The following is a 19,524-nucleotide window of genomic DNA, read 5'->3' as shown; positions in this document are numbered from 1 at the left end:
AACTGCATTTTCACACATGATCTCCAGATGATTTCCATGCACGTTGAAGTTTGAAAAGCAATGGGCAAGGGCATGGAATCCACACTTTCAGAGCCTCAAGGTACCACGCACCATTATTTCCAGAAGAGCAATTTGGCATTTACTTACAGGACTTTGGTAAATACCCTTCTTCTTCTCGAAATTGAAACCCCACAAAAGAAAGTCTGCTTTCTATTGTATCCCCGAGCCAACAGCAGTAAGTACTCAAAAATCTGTCCAAATAAAAATAAAATAAAATGAACTGGACCCTGGAATCTCATACTTATCTGCTGCCTCCAAACCCCAACTTCAAATAGGTTTCAAAAGTGGTTTAATTTATTTAATTTTTTTGTCAATTACAGTTTATTTTCAATATTATTTTGTATTGGTTTCAGGTGTATAGCATAGTGGTTAGACAGTCATATACTTTATAAAGTGTTCTCCCCAATATTCCCAGTACCCACCTGGCACCATACATAGCTATCATAATATTATTTTAAAATTTCTTAACATATTCAGAAAACATAAGCTTTCTCAGATCTCCTAAGAATGAGTAAGAAGCACCTCTGAGATAAGGGAACTTCAGTTTTTCTTTACCTTTTGCTTAAAGTTTGTGTTTATTCAAAACTTAAGTGTCCTAGCTGCTAGTATTGGAAAGAAAGAAGCCATTTAACCATTTCTCTATAATTTTGTAGAACAGATTTTTAATCTTGCATCTCATTAATTTTTTCTTTATAGTTTTCTCCATTAGAAAAGGTTGTTGGAATATGAGTAAAATGTCATAAATAAAATCAACACCAGTAAAAAGGCTTTTCATATAATCTACACTAATAAAAGAGAAAGATGCAAATTGACCATACCTTTACAATGCCCACTAGCCAACAGGAGTGAGGATGCAAATTAACCCAACAAAGATGGTGGATTGATTTGCATACACAGGTGCTGAGCAGCCAAGGGTGGGGCAGGATGCAGCCACTCTGGGCCTCTGGGCAGCATGGGAAGGTGCAAAGGTGGCTCCTGCTGGAGTGAAGGCAGTGTCGGCAGCCAGGGAAAGGAAGGCCCATTTTTGCACGAATCTTCGTGCATCGGGCCTCTAGTTTATATATATTTATATATTTATTTATAGCTTATGCTGCTTTTCCATGAAAAAAAAGTTGAGACAAATGTTTATAACTAAGTGAGCTATAAGAAAACCAAAGTAATTTGCTAAAGTATGACATGTGTTATATGAACTGATTACTTTTCCTGTCCATGTTGCTGAATAATGACCTCATATTTTATAACCTAGAAAGCATAATAATGTGGGCAATTATCTTTGTCCCCAATCAGGCAAGCAGTAAATATCCTCCCAATAAAAAATAACTCAAAACAATAAGAAATAAACTACCGGTATTATTAACAGTGTTTTTATTTACAAAGAATTATTTTTATTTGGCTGTTTGGGAAACCACTGACATTTTTCACTTTAGAAAACATTAAATAATAAGCAAGATGTTATACAGTACTTTGGATAACTTCTTCCATCAGTTTAGTGCAATGTATTATTGGCACCTAAAAGTGGAATTTTCAATTATTTTCCCCTTTCACCTTCAGTTGTGCAGTTATATGACCCAAAAGGAAAAGAATCATTAAAAAGAGCTCTAAGGCCATATTTGCTGGCCCCTACTCAAAGGCTCACTGATTTATCCTCCCCTGCTGCCCTGCCTCCACCAAGTTAAATGACTAAAGGTATTATAGGCATACTATAGTAGGTATACTATTATACCTGTTGTTCAAAAAAACCCATTACCACTGCGGAACTTGGGAGACTCAATTGATAAAGAGAGAGTGAATTATACAAATTAGGTGAAGGAAAAGGCCTGGCAGTTGTGTTGGGCATGGTACTCTGTATCAGCAGCCAAGTTAAGTTGTCACACACATTGCAGAGAGAATGCACCAGTTAAAGTCTCTGTAAACTGTGCTCTTTGCTATGGTCTTTAAAAATCGGAAGCATTGTCCATTGAGCAAGTGAAAGGGTTATACCTTTTTCAAGAAAAACAAAACAAAACACATTAGAACATTGAAATACTAAAACATCTGCCTATTATACTCTCTTTTTGGAATAAAATATATATATATATATTTTTTTCTTTTTTTGTTTTAATACTGCTAGGTTTGCCATAAAGGAAAAGCTCAGCATTTGGTGGGCTTGTCCCCTTTTGATTTCTCTCCATTAGAAGCCAAAGAGGGAAATGCCTAAATTAAACCCAGGCCTAGTCCAAATTACTTAGTCTGGAGATTTTTCACTACACAGTAATAGGAGCAAAACATATTTTGGGAGATTGTGTAATCTATTACTCTTTCTTAAACACCCTTAACCACCTTAAATAGACAAAGTTTTATCTAATTTTTTAAAAGCCTCTGAGCTAGAGAGAGACACTCCTTTATAAGGGATTTTGGGATTCTAATTTAACAACTGTCCCTGCCAGCAAATGCTCCCTCATACTCTGGTCTAAGCCTGTTTCCTCTTATTCTATTCTTAGTGCCTGTGGAGAACAGCTGGCCACCATCCTCTCTGTACCAGCCCTTCATGCGCTGGAAAACCAGCAATGGTTTGCCCCTCAGTCTTCTCTTCTCCAGGCTAAATAATCCCAGTTCCTTTAATTTTTCACAACAGATCTTTTTTTTCCAACCCTTTAATCATCTTTGTGATTCTGGGCAAAAACAGCAGAAAATATGTTGATTACTTAATCAGAAGTGAGGAAGAGTCTCAGTAGTAAGCTGCATTTTAAAAACGATATTCTTTTTAATATAAAGTTAAAAAATGCAAGGAGGACATATATTAGTTGAGGGTCCTTCGATCTCAGAATTCCAATCCTGCCCCGTTGCTCTAGTGTGTAAGTGGGTCCTATTCCAACACACTTATTACCTCAAAGCCCGGGCCTACCCTACCCCATGCTGACTTGGTAGCACATAGGTTGTGACCTAGACCCACCTATGTTTATACTGATTCAAAAATTAGTATGAAATCCATTCCAGGAGAGCTGCTCCCAGGCTTCTCCCCAGCCTGCTCCCATAAACAGAACCCTTCCTCTGAAACGGCGGGACTGTCTCCAAGGTCTTACAGGTTACCAAGGAGAACCGTGTTATTCTGGGGAACGCCGTAGGTTTTTAAGTGAGAAACAGTGCGGGTTTTAGTGCTAACTGCAGCTTCCTGTCTATCTAAATCAGTGGTTCTCAACCTTCTGGCCCTTTAAATACAGTTCCTCATGTTGTGACCCAACCATAAAATTATTTCCGTTGCTACTTCATAACTGTAATGTTGCTACTGTTATGAATCGTAATGTAAATATCTGATATGCAGGATGGTCTTAGGCGACCCCTGTGAAAGGGTCGTTCGATCACCGAAGGGGTCGCGACCCACAGGTTGAGAACCGCTGATCTAAATGGTTTACTCTCCTTTGTAGAGATCAAACTCAAGGTACTTAAAACATTCATCCCTCCACTGCCACAACCTGACACCATTTCCAAAGTTCTCTTGCTACCGATCAAAGGTCATAGGACTGGACAACATTTCACCGCGTATTTTTAATTCAAGAGATCACAAGCTGCCTTTTCCCTTGCAACTGGAGTCGGTAAATATCAGGAACACGCAACTGTGTCATATCAATAGCACATTTACACAAAACACAATACCACTAACGAGGAATTACGTGCCCACTTTACATAATTGTCTTTAAAAGAAAAATACAGATAACAAGAATAAATGCATTTTGATATGTTACACACCCTTCTTTCATAAAGTGAATGGCAGTAAAAGAGGTCAGGCCAGTCCAGAGCTAACAGTGAAGACGAGAAACAAAGTTCACAAGCACATTGTACAGCGTATCTTAGGGGAAGTCAATACTACTCGTGGCACGACACTGGACAGATAACAGAATGGCCATCTGCACGAATTTCCTTTGAAAATGTCTCCCATACTTTGCTACAAGGAACACCTTGTCACCAGGATGAAGGATGGCATAGGTCTCACATGCTGAAGCCAGTTCCTACGGGATGTAGGTAGCACCCACAGACAGCTTGCATGTGTCTAACCAATGTCCCTTCTATGTCAAAGGGAGTGTCACTGTCCACTGGGATTGCACAAAAACAGGCCAAGATGTGGGTCAACAACCAGGCTTTCTCTGACCCACGGACCCACTCTTCTCCGAGGCCTGACAGAAGGGAGGAGAGGACAGGAGGTGAAGATCAGAAAAAGAAGAGGGAGCAACACAGGAGTTCATTGCTAGTTGCGGAGCTGCACGCGTTCTTCATAGCAGTGGCCTCTTTTCAAGCTCACGTCATCCAACCCGATCTCCCCAGTGTGGCCACGCCTCTTTTCACCTTTGAAGATGACCTAGGGAGAGCACACACACACACACCGGTCAAGCCTCCTGTGCCCTTCCCCAGGCCGGCTCATTCCGCAGAATAAAGGCAAACTCCCCCAGGTCTAAACAGTAAGCTTACTTAACAGAAGGAAAGACTAGAGAACCATGTCACCTGAGGCCTGCGTTCTGGTAGAAACTGAAATCCCCAGGAAACTGTGCATCAGACCCCGTTCCTCAGAACCAGTTACCCTTTAAAGCCACACTAAACTACAGGCTGCTTCTGTCAGCGATTACCAAGGTCAGAAGTAAAAAGACGGTGATGGCACGTAGAGGTGCGGACGTAGAGCCCAAGTCTAAAAGATCACCGCCATGCAGCCTCCTCTGACGCTGCCTAGCTCCTCCACTGGGCTCATGCAGCTCTGCTGCCAAACGGAACGGAGGCCAACGCCATCATCCCGTCGCAGCGTTGTTCTACTGGTGCACAGACCACGAACTTCCACTATTCTTGCATTTTATCTTTGATAGCATCCTTGCTCCTTTCCAAAACAAATGAAACCTGTCTCTGCTGTGATTTGAAATGATTTACCTTTTTAGTTCTTTAAAAGTATATATGTATATTAAGAAAAATTTTAAGAAAAAATCAGAGTAACATAAAATTTAAGACTCTGGTAAAAGCTGTATTAATGGAGCCTACCTTTTCTTTCTAAAAGGGTTTACAGAAACTATACCTACAAGCATAGATGCAGAATCTCCTCATAGTAATAGTTTTAGAAGCAGCAACGTAAAGAAGACACATCCCAAATAAGTTATTTCGATGAGGTGTTAGAGATCACCTCATTGCTACCTGTGACTTGGTTACTTAGGATAAAATTTATATATTCAGTCAAGCTTTCCCACACCCTGTCCTGAGCAGAACAATATCTTTCAAGTCTATTGCTCTGGATCCCACCCAAAGCTGTTTAACTATGGTCTCTCAGGCAAAGAGGGAACAATGGATTTTAAAGAAACATTTTGGAGAAAACCACTTTAGGGTAACTCATGGTGGTCAGAGTTTAAAGTATAAGGAAGGAAAGGAAAAGTAAGATGAGTTAAGCTCAACACCTCTGCCCTTTGAAGTTTCTCCTGATTAACATTTTTACTTTAATTATTCATTTTTTTTTTCAATAAAAGTAGGGGATCTACCCTAGGGTGGGGAGAGTGGTGGTCGTCAGAGGTTATAATGAAGAATGTAATAAGAAGCAAAAAGGGATTAAAGAAAGAGGCAAGGAATGGAGTTGTCATGCCCAGAAAAACACACGAAACTCTGTCTGAGCCCGAGTTACTAAGTAGAGCAATTCGGACCCCAGGCTTCTCCTATGAGAGGAAAACCTCCCAGGTCCACGTCCGTTGCGGTTCTACTTACGCTCTTGATGCCAGCCCCTCGCAGGCTGATCTGTGTTTGCCTCCAGCCATGGCCGCCATTTCTTCCCCACAGGGCTGCTCCGTGGGCCCCCTGTTTCCTCACAAACACCTGGAGCGCGCCGGAGTGCAGCCCAGTGACCCTGTGCCTGAACGACAGGCACAGGTCCCCTGACTGCATGAGGTGGCCCAGGGGCAGCACCAGGCGAGCGGCCTTCCCCCCGGGGCCCTTGGCTGCGGAGACGGCCAGGTACTGTCCACCTGCAATGGGAAAGCAGGGCCGTGTGTGTACCTGTGACATTCCTTTCCAGCACAAACAGTATGGGCAGTCCTCATCAACCTCAAAGTCATTGGCAAAGAGCCCCATGTTACTGCAGGAGAAAACCATGGCTTATTTCTATGCCTGTCTCAGATCCCATGGTTTTGTGTTTACAGAAAACACTCGCCCATTGTGCTCACGGAGAGGACAAGTTCTGCCAAGGACACACAGGAATAAGTAATCCTAACACTGTGACTACTTCCAGTGGAATAGGATCAGACACACACAGGCATGCACAAACCACACACTTTCACCACCTCCTGGTCCTCCCCAGGTTATGATGATGTTGTCAAGCCGGCTGGCTGATTAGGTGGCTGACGCTAAGTTGCCAGGGAGAATTTTTCTATGTGGGTAATTAACCTCCGGGCAGTAGAGCAGATGTGGTTTAAAGGGCATTAAATCTGTTTATTATCTCTCCTCCCTATTTTTATTTATTTATTAACTCTAGAGAGAAAACCCTTCAACAATGCCAGAGCTTGCCCTGGCTGGTGTGGCTTCGTGGGTTGAGCGTTATCCTGTGCACCAAGAGGTCGCCTGTTTGATTCCCAGTCAGGGCACATGCCTGGGGATGCAGGCTTGATCCCCCCCCAGGGGGGCTGTGCAGGAGGCAGTGGACCAATGTTTCTCTCTCTCACTGATATTTCTTCTCTCCCTCTCCCTTCCTCTCTAAATTCAATCCCATATAATAAAAGGCTAGTATGCAAATTGACCGAACAGCAGAACAACCGGCCGCTATGACATGCACTGACCACCATGGGGCAGATGCTCAACGTAGGAGCTGCCCCCTGGTAATCAGTGCGCTCCCACAGGGGGAGCACTGCTCAGCCAGAAGCCGGGCTCATGGCTGGTGAATGCAGCAGTGGTGGCAGGAGCTTTTCCCACCTCCACGGCTGTGCTAAGGATGTCCGACTGATGGCTGAGGCCCGCTCCCTGGATGGAGCAGGCCTAAGCCATCAATTGGACATCCCCCTAGGGCTCCCTAACTGCAAGGGGGCACAGGCTGGGCTGAGGGACTCCTCCCCCCATGCATAAATTTTGTGTACTGGGCCTCTAGTAAAAACATATTTAAGACAAAACTAAACAACAACAAAAAGCCAGAGCTTGGTATGCTTCTCACACTGGAGTGCCGCTCACCTCAGGAAGATGCAGAGGTGTTCTGGAAACCCTCCACTTCCTGGAACATCAGCTTTATTTAAAGATAAGCAGTTTTCAATGTGTTACATAGTAACAAATATATAATAAATATTTTTTATTACATCTACATGAACACAAAGTGTTAATAAAAACTGTCACTTTGGGCGGACACTTTGTCCTCAGCTCCCTGGGGCCACAGAGCGTGCCTCCCCATTGTTAGAGGAATTGCTATTGGGGGGAAAGTTTGAGCAGCAGTGAGTCGGGGGAGAGCTGCTTCTCAAGAGAAAGTTACAAGTAGTATTTGAAGCTCCATCCAAGTACAAATGACATTCCTCTCAGGCTGTTGAATTGGAGCCAACTGAAAACACAGTGTTTCAGCACTGATTTATCCACAGGAAACTGCGGTGTGAATGCTGAACACATGTATGTATTTTGGTAGAAACCCCACTTATTTTTCAATGAAAAGACAACCACTTATTTTTATGCTTAATTTGTATCAGGGATGCTAAGGTTTGGGGTGTCTTTTTTTTAAAATATATCTTATTGATTTTTTACAGAGAGGAAGGGAGAGAGCTAGAGAGTAAGAAACATCAATGAGAGAGAAACATTGATCAGCTGCCTCCTGCACATCTCCTACTGGGGATGTGCCCGCAACCCAGGTACATGCCCTTGACCGGATTTGAACCTGGGACCTTTCAGTCCGCAGGCCGACGCTCTATCCACTGAGCCAAACCGGTTTCGGCTGGGTTGTCCTTTTATTTGTCAAGTGACTTCTCCTCTCCCACATGCGTTCTGAGCAGTGGCAGGACCAGCAGGTGATGTCTGGGCCCGTAATTCTGTACCAGGCTGTGCTGAGTGCTCCTGGGGCATCTCATGAACCCTGAAGGCTGGCTTTACAGATGCAGAGTTAGGGCTTTGAGGTGAGGTCACCCAAGGTGTCACCCAGTGAGTGGCAGAGTGAAGGTTTGAGTTCAGAACTGTCTGACCTCTGTATCCGGCACGTGCTGCCCTCAGGTTGGATCACTGGTGTGCCTGCTTCTCTCCCCCAGGAGATGTCAGAACCCACAGTTGCCCCAAGCCACCCCAGGGCATCCCTAGCACATGGTAGGAGTGTAATGCCATCTGTTGAATAAATGATGTTCTAAGAAGACAGAAGAAAAAAAACCTGCAAAGAAATAGGTCCTTGAGTCATATACTTGACTGACCAACAACAAACACAATTTCTTATCCTCAGTCCACCCCCGCTGCCCCCATTAATCCAAATGGCATTTTAGGCCAAAATATTTAGATGGATTTTAAATGTCTCCCCATAAGTCAGCTTTTGAATTGTCACAGGTATTTTCCTTAAGACTAAGATATAAGGTTATTACAGTTAAACCTGCAAGTTTTAAGAAAACAAGGATTATCTTGAGTCTCTGTGGAATGTATACTAACATGACTGCCAGACGCTGCCTGTGAATAAGACAACCTAACAAACCAAGGCAGCCTAATAAGAGTCAAATAATCTTTTTAGAGGCAATTAAAACCCTAACGTGTAAAATATGAGCAAAGAGGCTACTGTTGCTCTCCCTCCATGGAGCTGCTCAGAACATTTTTGCAGTGTAATAACTTATGTTTTTTCATAAATACATCAGCCATTTTTTTATGACAAATACATTTTTCATAGCAGTTTGTCATTAATAATTTAGCCAGTTTTTTACTGAAGAACATTTAAGTTGTTTCCAGATTTTCACACTTAAGATAATACCATAAAGTAGTAAGACAAGCAAAAAAAAATAAAATAAAACAAAAATTTGCAACACATGAAATAGGACTAAGTTTCCTTTTCACATAAAGAGCTCAAAAATCAACAATAAAAAGAACACAAAAGAAAAATAAAAAGCATCTCAGAAAAAAGGACTTTTAAAATGTCAGCTTTTCACAATAAAATAACATTAAAACGAGATGACTTTCTACCAATAAGCTTGGTAAAGATTTTAAAAAGTAGTTTAATAAGATCAGTGTTGGGGCGGTCCTTAAATATTATTTGGAGGAGTATAAATTGCTATAACCCGTATGAAGGGCAACTCAGTAAAATCTATCAAAATTCAAGATGCAAGTTCCTTTTGATTGGCATTCCACTTCTAGGGTAAGACGTATTCAGACACGTCTGAAATGATATGTGTGTAAGGTTTTCACTGCAGTCTTGTTGAAAAACCGAAAGACTGGAAACAATGGAAATGTTCCTCAGTGGTTAAACACAAGGGAACATCTAAGGAATAATGGAGTAACTGTCATTAATAAGAATGAGGGTGTTCTGTATGTTCTGATATAGGACAATCTTCAACAACAATGGCTAAGGCTATTTTAATGGTAACTCGGGGACAGGCACTGCTTTAAATATGTTGAATAGATGCTATCGATTATCCCCGGTTAAGTAACGTGCTCAAGGTCAAAGCTAGTAAGCTGTGGGTGCTGGGTTTCAGCCCAGACATTCTGTATTTGAAGCTCGATCCAAGTACAAATGACATTCCTCTTTCAAGTCCTTGTTCTTCATGTCAACTCTCAGCGTAATATCCTTAAGTGACAAAAGCAAGGTACGTAAGAGGGTGCTTTGTGGTTGTATGGACAACTATATCTCTGGAAAGATAACCAAGAAACTGGTTGTATCTGGGAGGGTAACTGAGAGCCAGGGCTGAAAGGCAGCTTGTATCTTCACTGTGGATTTATTTTTCCGTTTACAATTTTTCAAAATAATGCTTTTTAATGCTGCACCAGACATACTTGTATGTACATGCTGGCATGCTTGTTATGTGTTTAAGTGAATTCCTTGCAGCTAGCAGTAGCAGACAGGGCACTGAATCAGCCATCTTTAACCCATGATCCCCAGTGATCAGAGTTCCAGGAAAAGGGCCTCAGGTGCAGCCTTGACATCTATGGAGAAGGGTGTGTCTTCAGGGCCACCGCTATATGCCTGCTGTGAATCACCACATCTGTTGACAGCACAACTTTCCATTCCTTAGAGCAGTGGTTCCCAATGCGGGGCACATGCCCCACAGGGGGCAATTTGATTTTTAAGGGGGGAGGCAATTCAAGAATGAGTTATTAACAGTGAATTTTTTGCATTGCTTATGGTTCTAGGGGCCTCATATACAGTGTGTCTATATATATAAAAGCCTAAGCGACTGGCCAGCTGGTAGCTATGATGTACATTGACCACCAGGAAGCAGATGCTCAATACAGGAGCAAAAACCACAGGCATGGAAACATGGAACAGACTGATGAATCTCAGAGGGGAGAGGGGAAGGGGGAGGGCGGGAAGAGATTAACCAAAGATCTTATATGCATACTAGAGGCCCAGTGGGGTCCCTCGGCCTGGCTTGCTGGGATCAGGCCAAAACTGGCTCTCCGACATCCCCCAAGGGGTCATGGATGGTGAGAGGGTGCAGTCCAGGCCAAGGGACTCCACTGGTGCACGAATCCGTGCACCGGGCCTCTAGTAAATATATATTGTGACATATTTATGCATTTCAGTTCTCTATCATATGTTTTGAAACTTTATTTGCTATTTTTTCATATCACTTCATATCATTTTTTTAAACAATTTCTTAGTGATTTCTTCCTCAGTACTTTAACTATTCTTTCATTCTTTTATTTTTCTCTTTAATGGATGCCATGTTCTTTGGAAGCTTGTTTAGACCAAGTTAATGGTCTTTTAGGCTTCCTCCATGTGAATAGGAGTTCACTTTTTGAATACAGTAATAAGAATTATGTGTCACAGGGGGAGGGGTGGTAATCAGGATTTTAGAGATGTTTTGGTGGGGCATGGCCAAGAAAAGGTTGGGAGCCACTGCTTTAGAGGAATGTATTAATTTCACTATCTCACAATTAACTTTAAGATTGAATGTGATAAACACAATCCAATGAGCTCAAGGGAGGCCAGCTAGCAAATGCAATCATTTTACAGCTGTTTCTCAAAGTTGTAAATTTATTTGAGAATTTTCTTTTCTTGGAGATATTAGCATAAAAGAATATTTGCATTTCTGGATCTTGGATAAGAAATGCATATTAAAACCAGTCCTAACTGTGGAAATCCAAACATATCTTCCTTTTCAAATGGTATAATTTAGGTAGAAACAATTTAGAAACAGCTAGCTTGGTAATTAGAGAATTCACAGATATAATTCATCAAATCGCTTATATTTATATACATACAACCTCACCTAAACTTCCTAGAAGAAAAACAGGCATTCTTCCTAAGAAGCTTATTTAGTATTTCTCCATCAGTATTTGGTTAGAATTCCCCACCACAGTCTAAAAAGCCCATCTGCAATGCCACCTTGATCCAGGCCATGCACTCCTAACCCTCGTCCAACCCTCTGCCCTCCTTGGGTCTCCTGCCCATCTTCCAAGCTGGAGCCCTGCTGCTCACCGCTCTCCTGTGGATTGCCTGGGCGTTCCATTCTCAGTCAGAGGCTCTCAGAGCTGGCGGAAGACGTTTTCTAACCCAATGCTTATCCAGTGCTCAAAACATCTTGCCACATGTTACCACCGACAGAGAGCTCCTTACTTTGAACAGCCTGAGCTCTTTTTAAACAGCCCTGACTGTGGGGAAGTTCTGTAGAGAGTGAGCCAAAGTTCATCTCTCTATAGTTGTCACCTACTGATCTGACGCCCATCCCTTTGTGGTGACAGAGCAATGGTGATAGACGTTGTCAGTCAAGTACAAAGGCAGCCCACTGTTTCTTCTTCAGGCTAAACACTCTGGTCCCTTCCCCTGCTCTTGCACAGGCTTTGGGACCCCTCTCCACCCAGGTCTTTCTGAATGACTGACACTTATCTCTATTTTTCTCAGACAAGAAAGAACCCACCAAAATGGATATTCTATTCTGGGAAAAAAAAAAAAAAGACCATATTTCTTGGGAAATGATCCAACATTTTGGCAGTAACACAGGGTTCAGTGCTCGCTTTGGCAGCACATCTACTAAAGTTGGAACGATATAGAGATTAGCATGGCCCCTGCACAAGGATGACATGCAAATTTGTGAAGTGTTCCATATTAAAAAGAAAAAAAAAATCCACACAGGGTTCACTCATTGGTTTCATTATCCACTAAAATTCTAAAGTCGTGCACACTTACTGCTAAGGCTCTTCTTCCCCTCCCACGGTAGGTTTTTGACCACGAGCCCTACCTTGTCCTCATCCTCATTAGATTTCACCCTCTTCAATGAGACCCGCGGATCTAATGTTGTGGAGCTGGCGTGTCAGCACAGCTCCACACGTTCTCCTCTGGCTTCGCGCCATCCAGTTTGGGAAGCCTGCCTTCAACAGCCACATTCATCAGCCAGTTCATCCCGGTCACTGGTAAAACCCTGGAGCAGCCCCAGAAGGTCACACACACTTCCCCGGGCGCCATCCAGGCACACTGGCAGCCACCGCTGCCTTTCCATTGGTTCTGTGCTATCACAGCCAAATCACCATTTCCAACTTTTTTTTGCCTGCCATTTTAATTTCCAATCCTCTTCTCATTTTTCTATCAGAGGGCAAGTGGAATTTGGGTCACAAGTCTAAACATCTACCTATGAGATGAATAATAAAAAAAATATTTAAAAGTACTAAATTGGCTTTATAATATGGTATTGAAATTCTAAAAATCAATAATTTTACTAACAACATAGACTACGTAGATGTGTAATGAATTCCTTTGAGTTTATTTAGCATACTAACAAACTACTCTCTCCAGTGTACTTTACTTGAAAAGCTTATTCATTATGACCATGAACATGCATGGCTGCTAACAATCCTTTCTTTGGTAGCAAACTACTTCAGGTCAGCGGTCAGTTGAATCCACAGGCCTGAGATTTGCTCATGGACCATGTGCGCTACCATAGGAGACGGAGGCCAGTCTGTGAGGGAGTGAAGACCCCAGAACAGTCCTGGCTGTTCCGGACACTGGACTGCCTCGGAGGCTGTGTGGGCAGCTCAGAGAGGTCTGGATGTGAAGTCCGTTGTTTTGCTCCGTGGACTTAGGGAATTTATGTACACTCTGGGCCTCAGTATTTCCTTTGTGGAATAAAAACAATATTTAACCTGCTTCACAGGGTGGATAAAAAGATATTAAATAAAATTAATGAAATGATGAATGACTCAAGACTGTAGTAGGTAATAATTAAATGTTGGTTTCTTTCTAATTCACAGATATATGTGACATTAATAATACTAATGTTGTCCTAATAGTCATAGGGATGTAAAGTACAGGACAGGGAATATAGTCAGTGATATAATAATAACTATTAGTATGTATGGTGCCAGGTGAATACTTGAATGATCAGGGTGATCACTTTGTAAATTGTGTAACTGTCTACCATGGCGCTATAGCCTGAAACTAATGTAAAATAATATTTGGCAACTGTAATTAAAAAATAACATTAAAAATGTATAATAATATTGTCCTGCTCAGAGTTAATCTTCAATGAATGAGAGAGCTAACAGGAGAGAGGGACTGCTTTGTGTGTATGCAGGCACGTCGTGAAAATAATAGCTAAAAGAAATCTAAAAAACCCATTTGAATTTATAGAATATTCATATTTTTAAAAGCTTACCTCAAATTCTCATTGTTCAATATTTGTCTAGTATTTTAATCTTAGGGGATTTAATGAAATATTTTAGACTAACATTTTAATACCTTCCTACTTGCGATGTGCATCAAGGATTAGCGCCAGAGGTATCCCCAAGGAACTTGCTAGAAAGGCATCAAAATCTACATTTTCACAAGGCCCTCAGCTAATTTGTACCAATGCTGAAGTTTGAGAATAACTGGTTTAACAGAGCATATCCTCTCTCGAGTTAACTTTTGTGTGTTTTCTGTTCTTCTATATAATACTTGGAATGGTATTTAACAACTAGGCTTTTAATTAACAACATCCTTTTTAGTTAACGATATACTTTTTCTTCACATATTGTCCCTTTCATTTCTAAATCTAGAAGCAGAAATATAAAAAGAAGTCAAACTTCTCATCCTTTCATTAAGTTGACATCATCCATAAAAGATTCAATTACTGAGGGGAGGGGAAAAAACAACAATATGTAGCTTTGCTTCCTGGAACAAGACAACAAAACATCTTGCAAGTACTAAAACTTTAGTAGGAAGTGTGCAATTTAAAAGCCTGTTAATTTTCCAAGGAACTATGTCTAAATCCACCTTACTATAAGAATATTCTTTAGTGGAATAAATAATGGTCATTATGACTAATTTCTCCAGCATCAAAGTTAGATTGGCATTTTTTTCAGAGAGGTATTCACAACTTCACAGAAATTTCAGGCTCCTTCAACTCTGTCTCAAATCTTAAAAAAGTGAAAAACTGCACGATTGAGAAAACAACCAAGAACTACTACCATGGCTGATGTACTTCTTTTATGCTTGGGAATGGGGCACGACAAGTAAATTGAAAATTATAAGTTAGAATAAGCCCACGTGTTTTATTCACCAAGCCTTTTAGTGAGTGAGCTACTCGCCTTCCCATAATATAATTCTAGTTGACAGCTAACAAATGGACTATGAATGCTGGACAAGATCTCTCTTTACCCTCTTAGAGATGTTACAGTGCACTTGACTAGCAGAACTGGGCCTTCCAAGGGGATCAACCTGACATGGGTCTGAGAGTTAAACTGGGCTTACCTGCTGGATCCCTCACTGGTTCCCAGTGCAAGTCACTGTCTTTCTCCCTGATCCATCCGCAAAGTCCATGGTCAAAATTGCAGCTATGTATCAGCACACCTGCAAGGAAATGACCAGAAAGGCGAGTAAACCACAAATGAACAACAGAAACGCACTTGTTAACAAGGTTATCAGTACAAGTGTTCTCTCCTATCCACACTTCACTAACCACCAGAACTTCTCTCCGGGAGATCAAAAGGGAATCACACGAATCCCTTCTCAGCACAATTGTGCCTGTGTGCTCAACGGCAAAAACACAGCACACAAGTGTTGCCAATGACGACCTTTTACATCATCACTTAAAAATATGAGTTCCTCCTCATCCTATCCTATATAATAAAGAGCTAATATGCGAATGGTCGTCACACCCTCACGTTGTCACACCCTCACGCCATAACTGCTCAGACCCTCAACACTGGGGAGAGAGGAATGGGGACCAGCCAGGCTGCAGCCTGGGAGAGGGACAAGCTGCCCACCCCGCGCTCTCAGGTGCCAGCAGCTGCACCTGTGCCTGTGGCCAGGGAGAGGGACAAACCACATGCCAGCAGTCCTGGACGCCAGCGGCTGCACCTATGCCTGCGGCCCAGGAGAGGGACAAGCCACCCGCCCCGCGGTCCCAGGCTCCTGCAGCTGTGGCCCGGGTGAAGCCGCCCGCCCACAGTGCCCTGCAGCTGCGGCCGGCCTGGGAGAAGCTGGCCCAGGTCCTGGGTGCCTGCGGCCAGCCAGAGGGAGGGAAGCCTGGGTCCTGGGTGCCTGCAACCAGCCAGAGGAGGGAATCCTGGGTCCTGGGTGCGGGGCAAGGCAGAGGCGGTTAGGGGCAATCAGGCCAGTAGGGGAGCAGTTAGGGGTGATCAGGCAGGCAGGCAAGCAGTTAGGAGCCAGCGGTCCTGGATTGTGAGAGGCAGGCGGACATTCCCCGAGGGGTCTCAGATTGGAGAGGATGCAGGCCGGGCTGAGGGACTCCTCACACAAATTTCATGCCCCAGGCCTCTAGTAATTTATATTAAATGCTGCTTTTATATATATACTCACACACACACACATATATATATATGTAAATTTTTTAAAATATAATGATGATTTGTCCTAGATAATCTGGCTCAGTGGATAAAACATTGGCCCAAAGACTGAAGGATCCTGGATTTGATTCCAATCAAGAGCATGTACCTTGGTTGCAGGCTCAATCCCTGATCCTGGTCAGGGCGTGTGTGGGACGCAACCAATCAATGTGTCTCTCTGCCTGTCTCTCCCCCTCCCTTAGACTCTCTTTAAAAAAATCAATGGAAAAATATTCTAGGGTGAGGATTAACAACAACAACAAAAAGATAATGACTCAATTACTTGTGCCCAACTGATAAAACAGCAGAGGAAACCAAGTTGAAAAAAAGAAGATCTATAATTTTCCTAGGTGTAACCTAACAATCTGTGATTTAAAAATTATTTTCATGAAATGGAGGAAAACAATAAAATGTCATTATAACTGTAGTAAGAATATAAGTGTCTTGGGGTGGTAAATATACCATACAATATACAGATGATCATTTGTAGAATTGTACACCTGAAACCCATATAATTTTATTAACTAATGTCAGCCCAATAAATTCAATTTTAAATAAAATAAGCATCTACCTGGATCATCCTTTGCTTCATCATCTGCACTGACTCCTCTTTCAATTTCAAATATTTCAAACAAATCATTTGAAGGATGCCGTGGAACTGTAAGAGAGAGAGAGGTTTTGAGAAAAGGGCAGTGCCTTTCACAGGGGCAGGGGACAAAGACCTGGGCACCCACTCATTTGGAAGATCCCAAAACTTTTCATTACACTTCACGTGAACATCCAGGAAGTTTCTTCTGCAGTGATGTATATGGTAACATTTATCTGTGTACAAATAAAAACTGGTTTTCACAAGTTTTTAAATTTCAACATGGAAACACATTAAAAGGTTTTCATCTGGAAGATACATTTTAAAAGAGCTACCGATTTCGAGTAACATAATCATCTCCATGAAATTCAAAATTGTGCCTCTATAGAAGATACACTGTGAACACCAGGTTGAAGATGTTTTGATGGAAATGCCTGCCACTGGGGTGAGTGGTTTGGTTTTCTAACCACAGCACCCACTCCCCTCCACGAGCTCCGCACACTGGTGCAGGCTCATCTGGATTTCTTACCAGGGCTGGCCTTGCTCAGGCAGGGGCCCTGGCTCCTTTAAGATCAAATCCAAAGGCCTTGGTGCAGCATTCACAGCTCCCTCTCCCCCCGACCTGACCCCACAGTGCCCAAACATGCCATTCATTTTCAGTCTCTGACTCTGTCGAGAGCTTGGGAGGCTCTTCCTGCTAATTAACCCGCCAAACTTTCTTCTTCCTTCATTGCCCGTGTAAATATCTTCCATCATTGCCCGTGTAAATATCACCGCCTGGGTGAAAGCTTTCATGCCCCGGGCAAATTAAATTCCCCCTCCCGCCCCCCTCCCCCTGTCGTTCAGACTCCTGTTTTTACACCTCTATTCCATTTTTTCATAGACTTGCAGTTATTTACACACACACACACACACACACACACACACACACACACGTCTGTCCCTCTGCTAGTCTCTGAGGTCCTGGAGGACATCAGTCATGTCTTATTCATGCGGCATTTCCGGGGTCTGACCTGGTGACAGGCACTCAGTGTTTACTGAACAAATGTGAAGATCTTGTCAAGAAACCCATGCACTCTGTCAACCCTTTTCCTCACTGAAACAAGTGGGTCAGAGCTTAATTATCCACTTGTAAAAACATGGATTCATTTATGCCATCAGTTGCTTGTTCTTTTAACGTGTATTTGATTACCACCCATATGCCAAGCACTGTGGGAGGCCAAGCAGACAGGGAGAAAGGGGTGGGCCAGTTCAACAAGGACCTGGCCCTCATGGAGCCTGCCCTCGAATGAGAGAGGCAGACAAACTCGAAGACCAAGGAAGACCACAATTCTCAGTGTTGAGAAGGGCCAGGAAGGAAAACACTCGATGATGTCATGGAGAGTGACAGGTGGGAAAGGGAGTGGGAATGGGGGTGGGGGTGGAGGGAATTCTTGGCCGGAGACCAGAGAACACTCCCTGTTCTTTGGCAGAATTTAAATTAATTAGCTCTATTTTTATAAGGCAGGGAGTAAAAGATGTAGAACACCAAGGAACACACGTTAGTCAAAAGGGTTCTTTCTTGACAATGTTCCTATTATTTTTAGCAAGAATTTTAAAAATTAATAATCTCATCATATTTACACTAATTTCCTAAAAGCTTATTTCTTTGATTTTTTGCCCTGTTTGTTTCAAAAGCCAGACAGTAAAGCCCCTCACCTTCCGCCTCACACACTCACATATAAGCAGCCCGCGAAGAATAAAGAAGGGAAGCTAGTTCACAGACAAGCTCTTAGGGATATTACCTGATCACAGGTGCTCTGGGGTGAGGCAAATGCCCTCCCCCTTTCACACCCAGATGACTGACAGCAATGACATCCAATTATAGCTTTCCTTTCCTTGTTGAGGCTCTGAGAAGGAGACTGTCTACTAGAAATACTACAAAATTGTGGGCAATCACACTCCATTTCTCATGACAGAGAAAGTTAGAAAAACTCTATTAGGACCATCATGTCTTTGTTCCCTTAATCTTGTTGTAACTTATACAAGTTATCTCTGGATTGGGATAGCTCCAGTCTTAAGGTACCATATTTTAGGGACATTCTGCTAGCTTGTCAGCTCCCTTTTTTCCAGATGAAGGACTGTCAGGTGGCAAGAAGTCGAGGTGGACGGGGGAGGACCACTCCAAGGTTTCCTGGTGCAGGAGGACTGCTTTACGAAGGGGGATCAAGGAGGTCCTCTCTGAGGAAGCACCCTTTGCACGGAGAGAGGAAGAACATGGAACCTTCCAAGCAAAGTATTGGAGTAGGAGAAGAGGGAGCATTTCAGGCCTCAAGTACAAAGAAAGCGCTAGAACAGTTGGAGCAAGGCGTTCTCAGTGGCTAGGGGATGCTGAGAGACAGAGAAAGTGGCAGAAGAGAAAGGAAAGGACCAGATCACACATTTGGAAAACAGCAACCCAGAGAATTAGTCATCCAACAACTTGCTCAGTGTCAGATGCTCCATTAGTATCTTAAGCACTGGGTTTCCAAGAGCTATTCAATTCCGCAGCGGCTGATCATACACACCTTTATTTTCATTCACTGGGAAATGTTCCAAGGAATTTGGAGACCTGAAGTGCCCGGCAGCTGTGAGTTCTTACCACGGCGTGCGCTCTGCTCTGTAACTCTGCCACAGTATTCAACTCTCCTTCCTCACACACCGCAGTCTGGACTGCCAACAGCGTCCCACTGCTGTGCCAAGAGAAGGCACACCACCCATTTCATTCCCTGGTATAGTTTACCGTTTATGTGAAAACACTAAGGGAAACAAGCAGTGAGGGGAAAATCAAGCAGTAGGATCTCAACTACGTACAAGAGAAAGGAGGGAACAAACCAAAAATTTGGACTAGAAAAAAAAATGGTAAACAATACACCCATATGCTAATCGTGGTGGTCTGATTATTGGAAAGAAAAGGTATTTTCTCATTTGTTGGTTTGCAATTCTAAATT

General features: G+C 42.7%; 1 protein-coding gene and 1 non-coding gene across 6 annotated transcripts in view; one reads left to right on the top strand and one right to left on the bottom strand.

Annotated features, from left to right (window-relative positions):
* Positions 1-1,408: 1,408 nt before the first annotated feature.
* The window catches only part of NPNT (nephronectin), an 89,937-nt gene continuing 71,821 nt past the window's right edge, over positions 1,409-19,524 (bottom strand). For all 5 annotated transcript variants that reach the window (XM_059661728.1, XM_059661690.1, XM_059661700.1 and 2 more), the window contains 4 exons: positions 16,541-16,627; positions 14,873-14,971; positions 5,767-6,023; positions 1,409-4,393 (listed from right to left, as the gene is read on the bottom strand). In XM_059661728.1, coding sequence (XP_059517711.1) covers positions 4,283-4,393; positions 5,767-6,023; positions 14,873-14,971; positions 16,541-16,627 — 554 coding nt within the window. In that variant the 3' untranslated portion in view covers positions 1,409-4,282. The remainder of the gene's footprint in view (positions 4,394-5,766; positions 6,024-14,872; positions 14,972-16,540; positions 16,628-19,524) is intronic.
* On the top strand, positions 12,155-12,258 carry LOC132223890 (U6 spliceosomal RNA). The gene has a single exon (XR_009450548.1). It is a non-coding gene; the product is annotated as a U6 spliceosomal RNA (small nuclear RNA).

Source organism: Myotis daubentonii, chromosome 1 (assembly GCF_963259705.1).
Source record: "Myotis daubentonii chromosome 1, mMyoDau2.1, whole genome shotgun sequence".
Taxonomy (NCBI): Eukaryota; Metazoa; Chordata; class Mammalia; order Chiroptera; family Vespertilionidae; genus Myotis; species Myotis daubentonii.
Note: the sequence above shows the minus strand (reverse complement) of the source record. Positions and strands in the feature narration are given on the sequence as shown.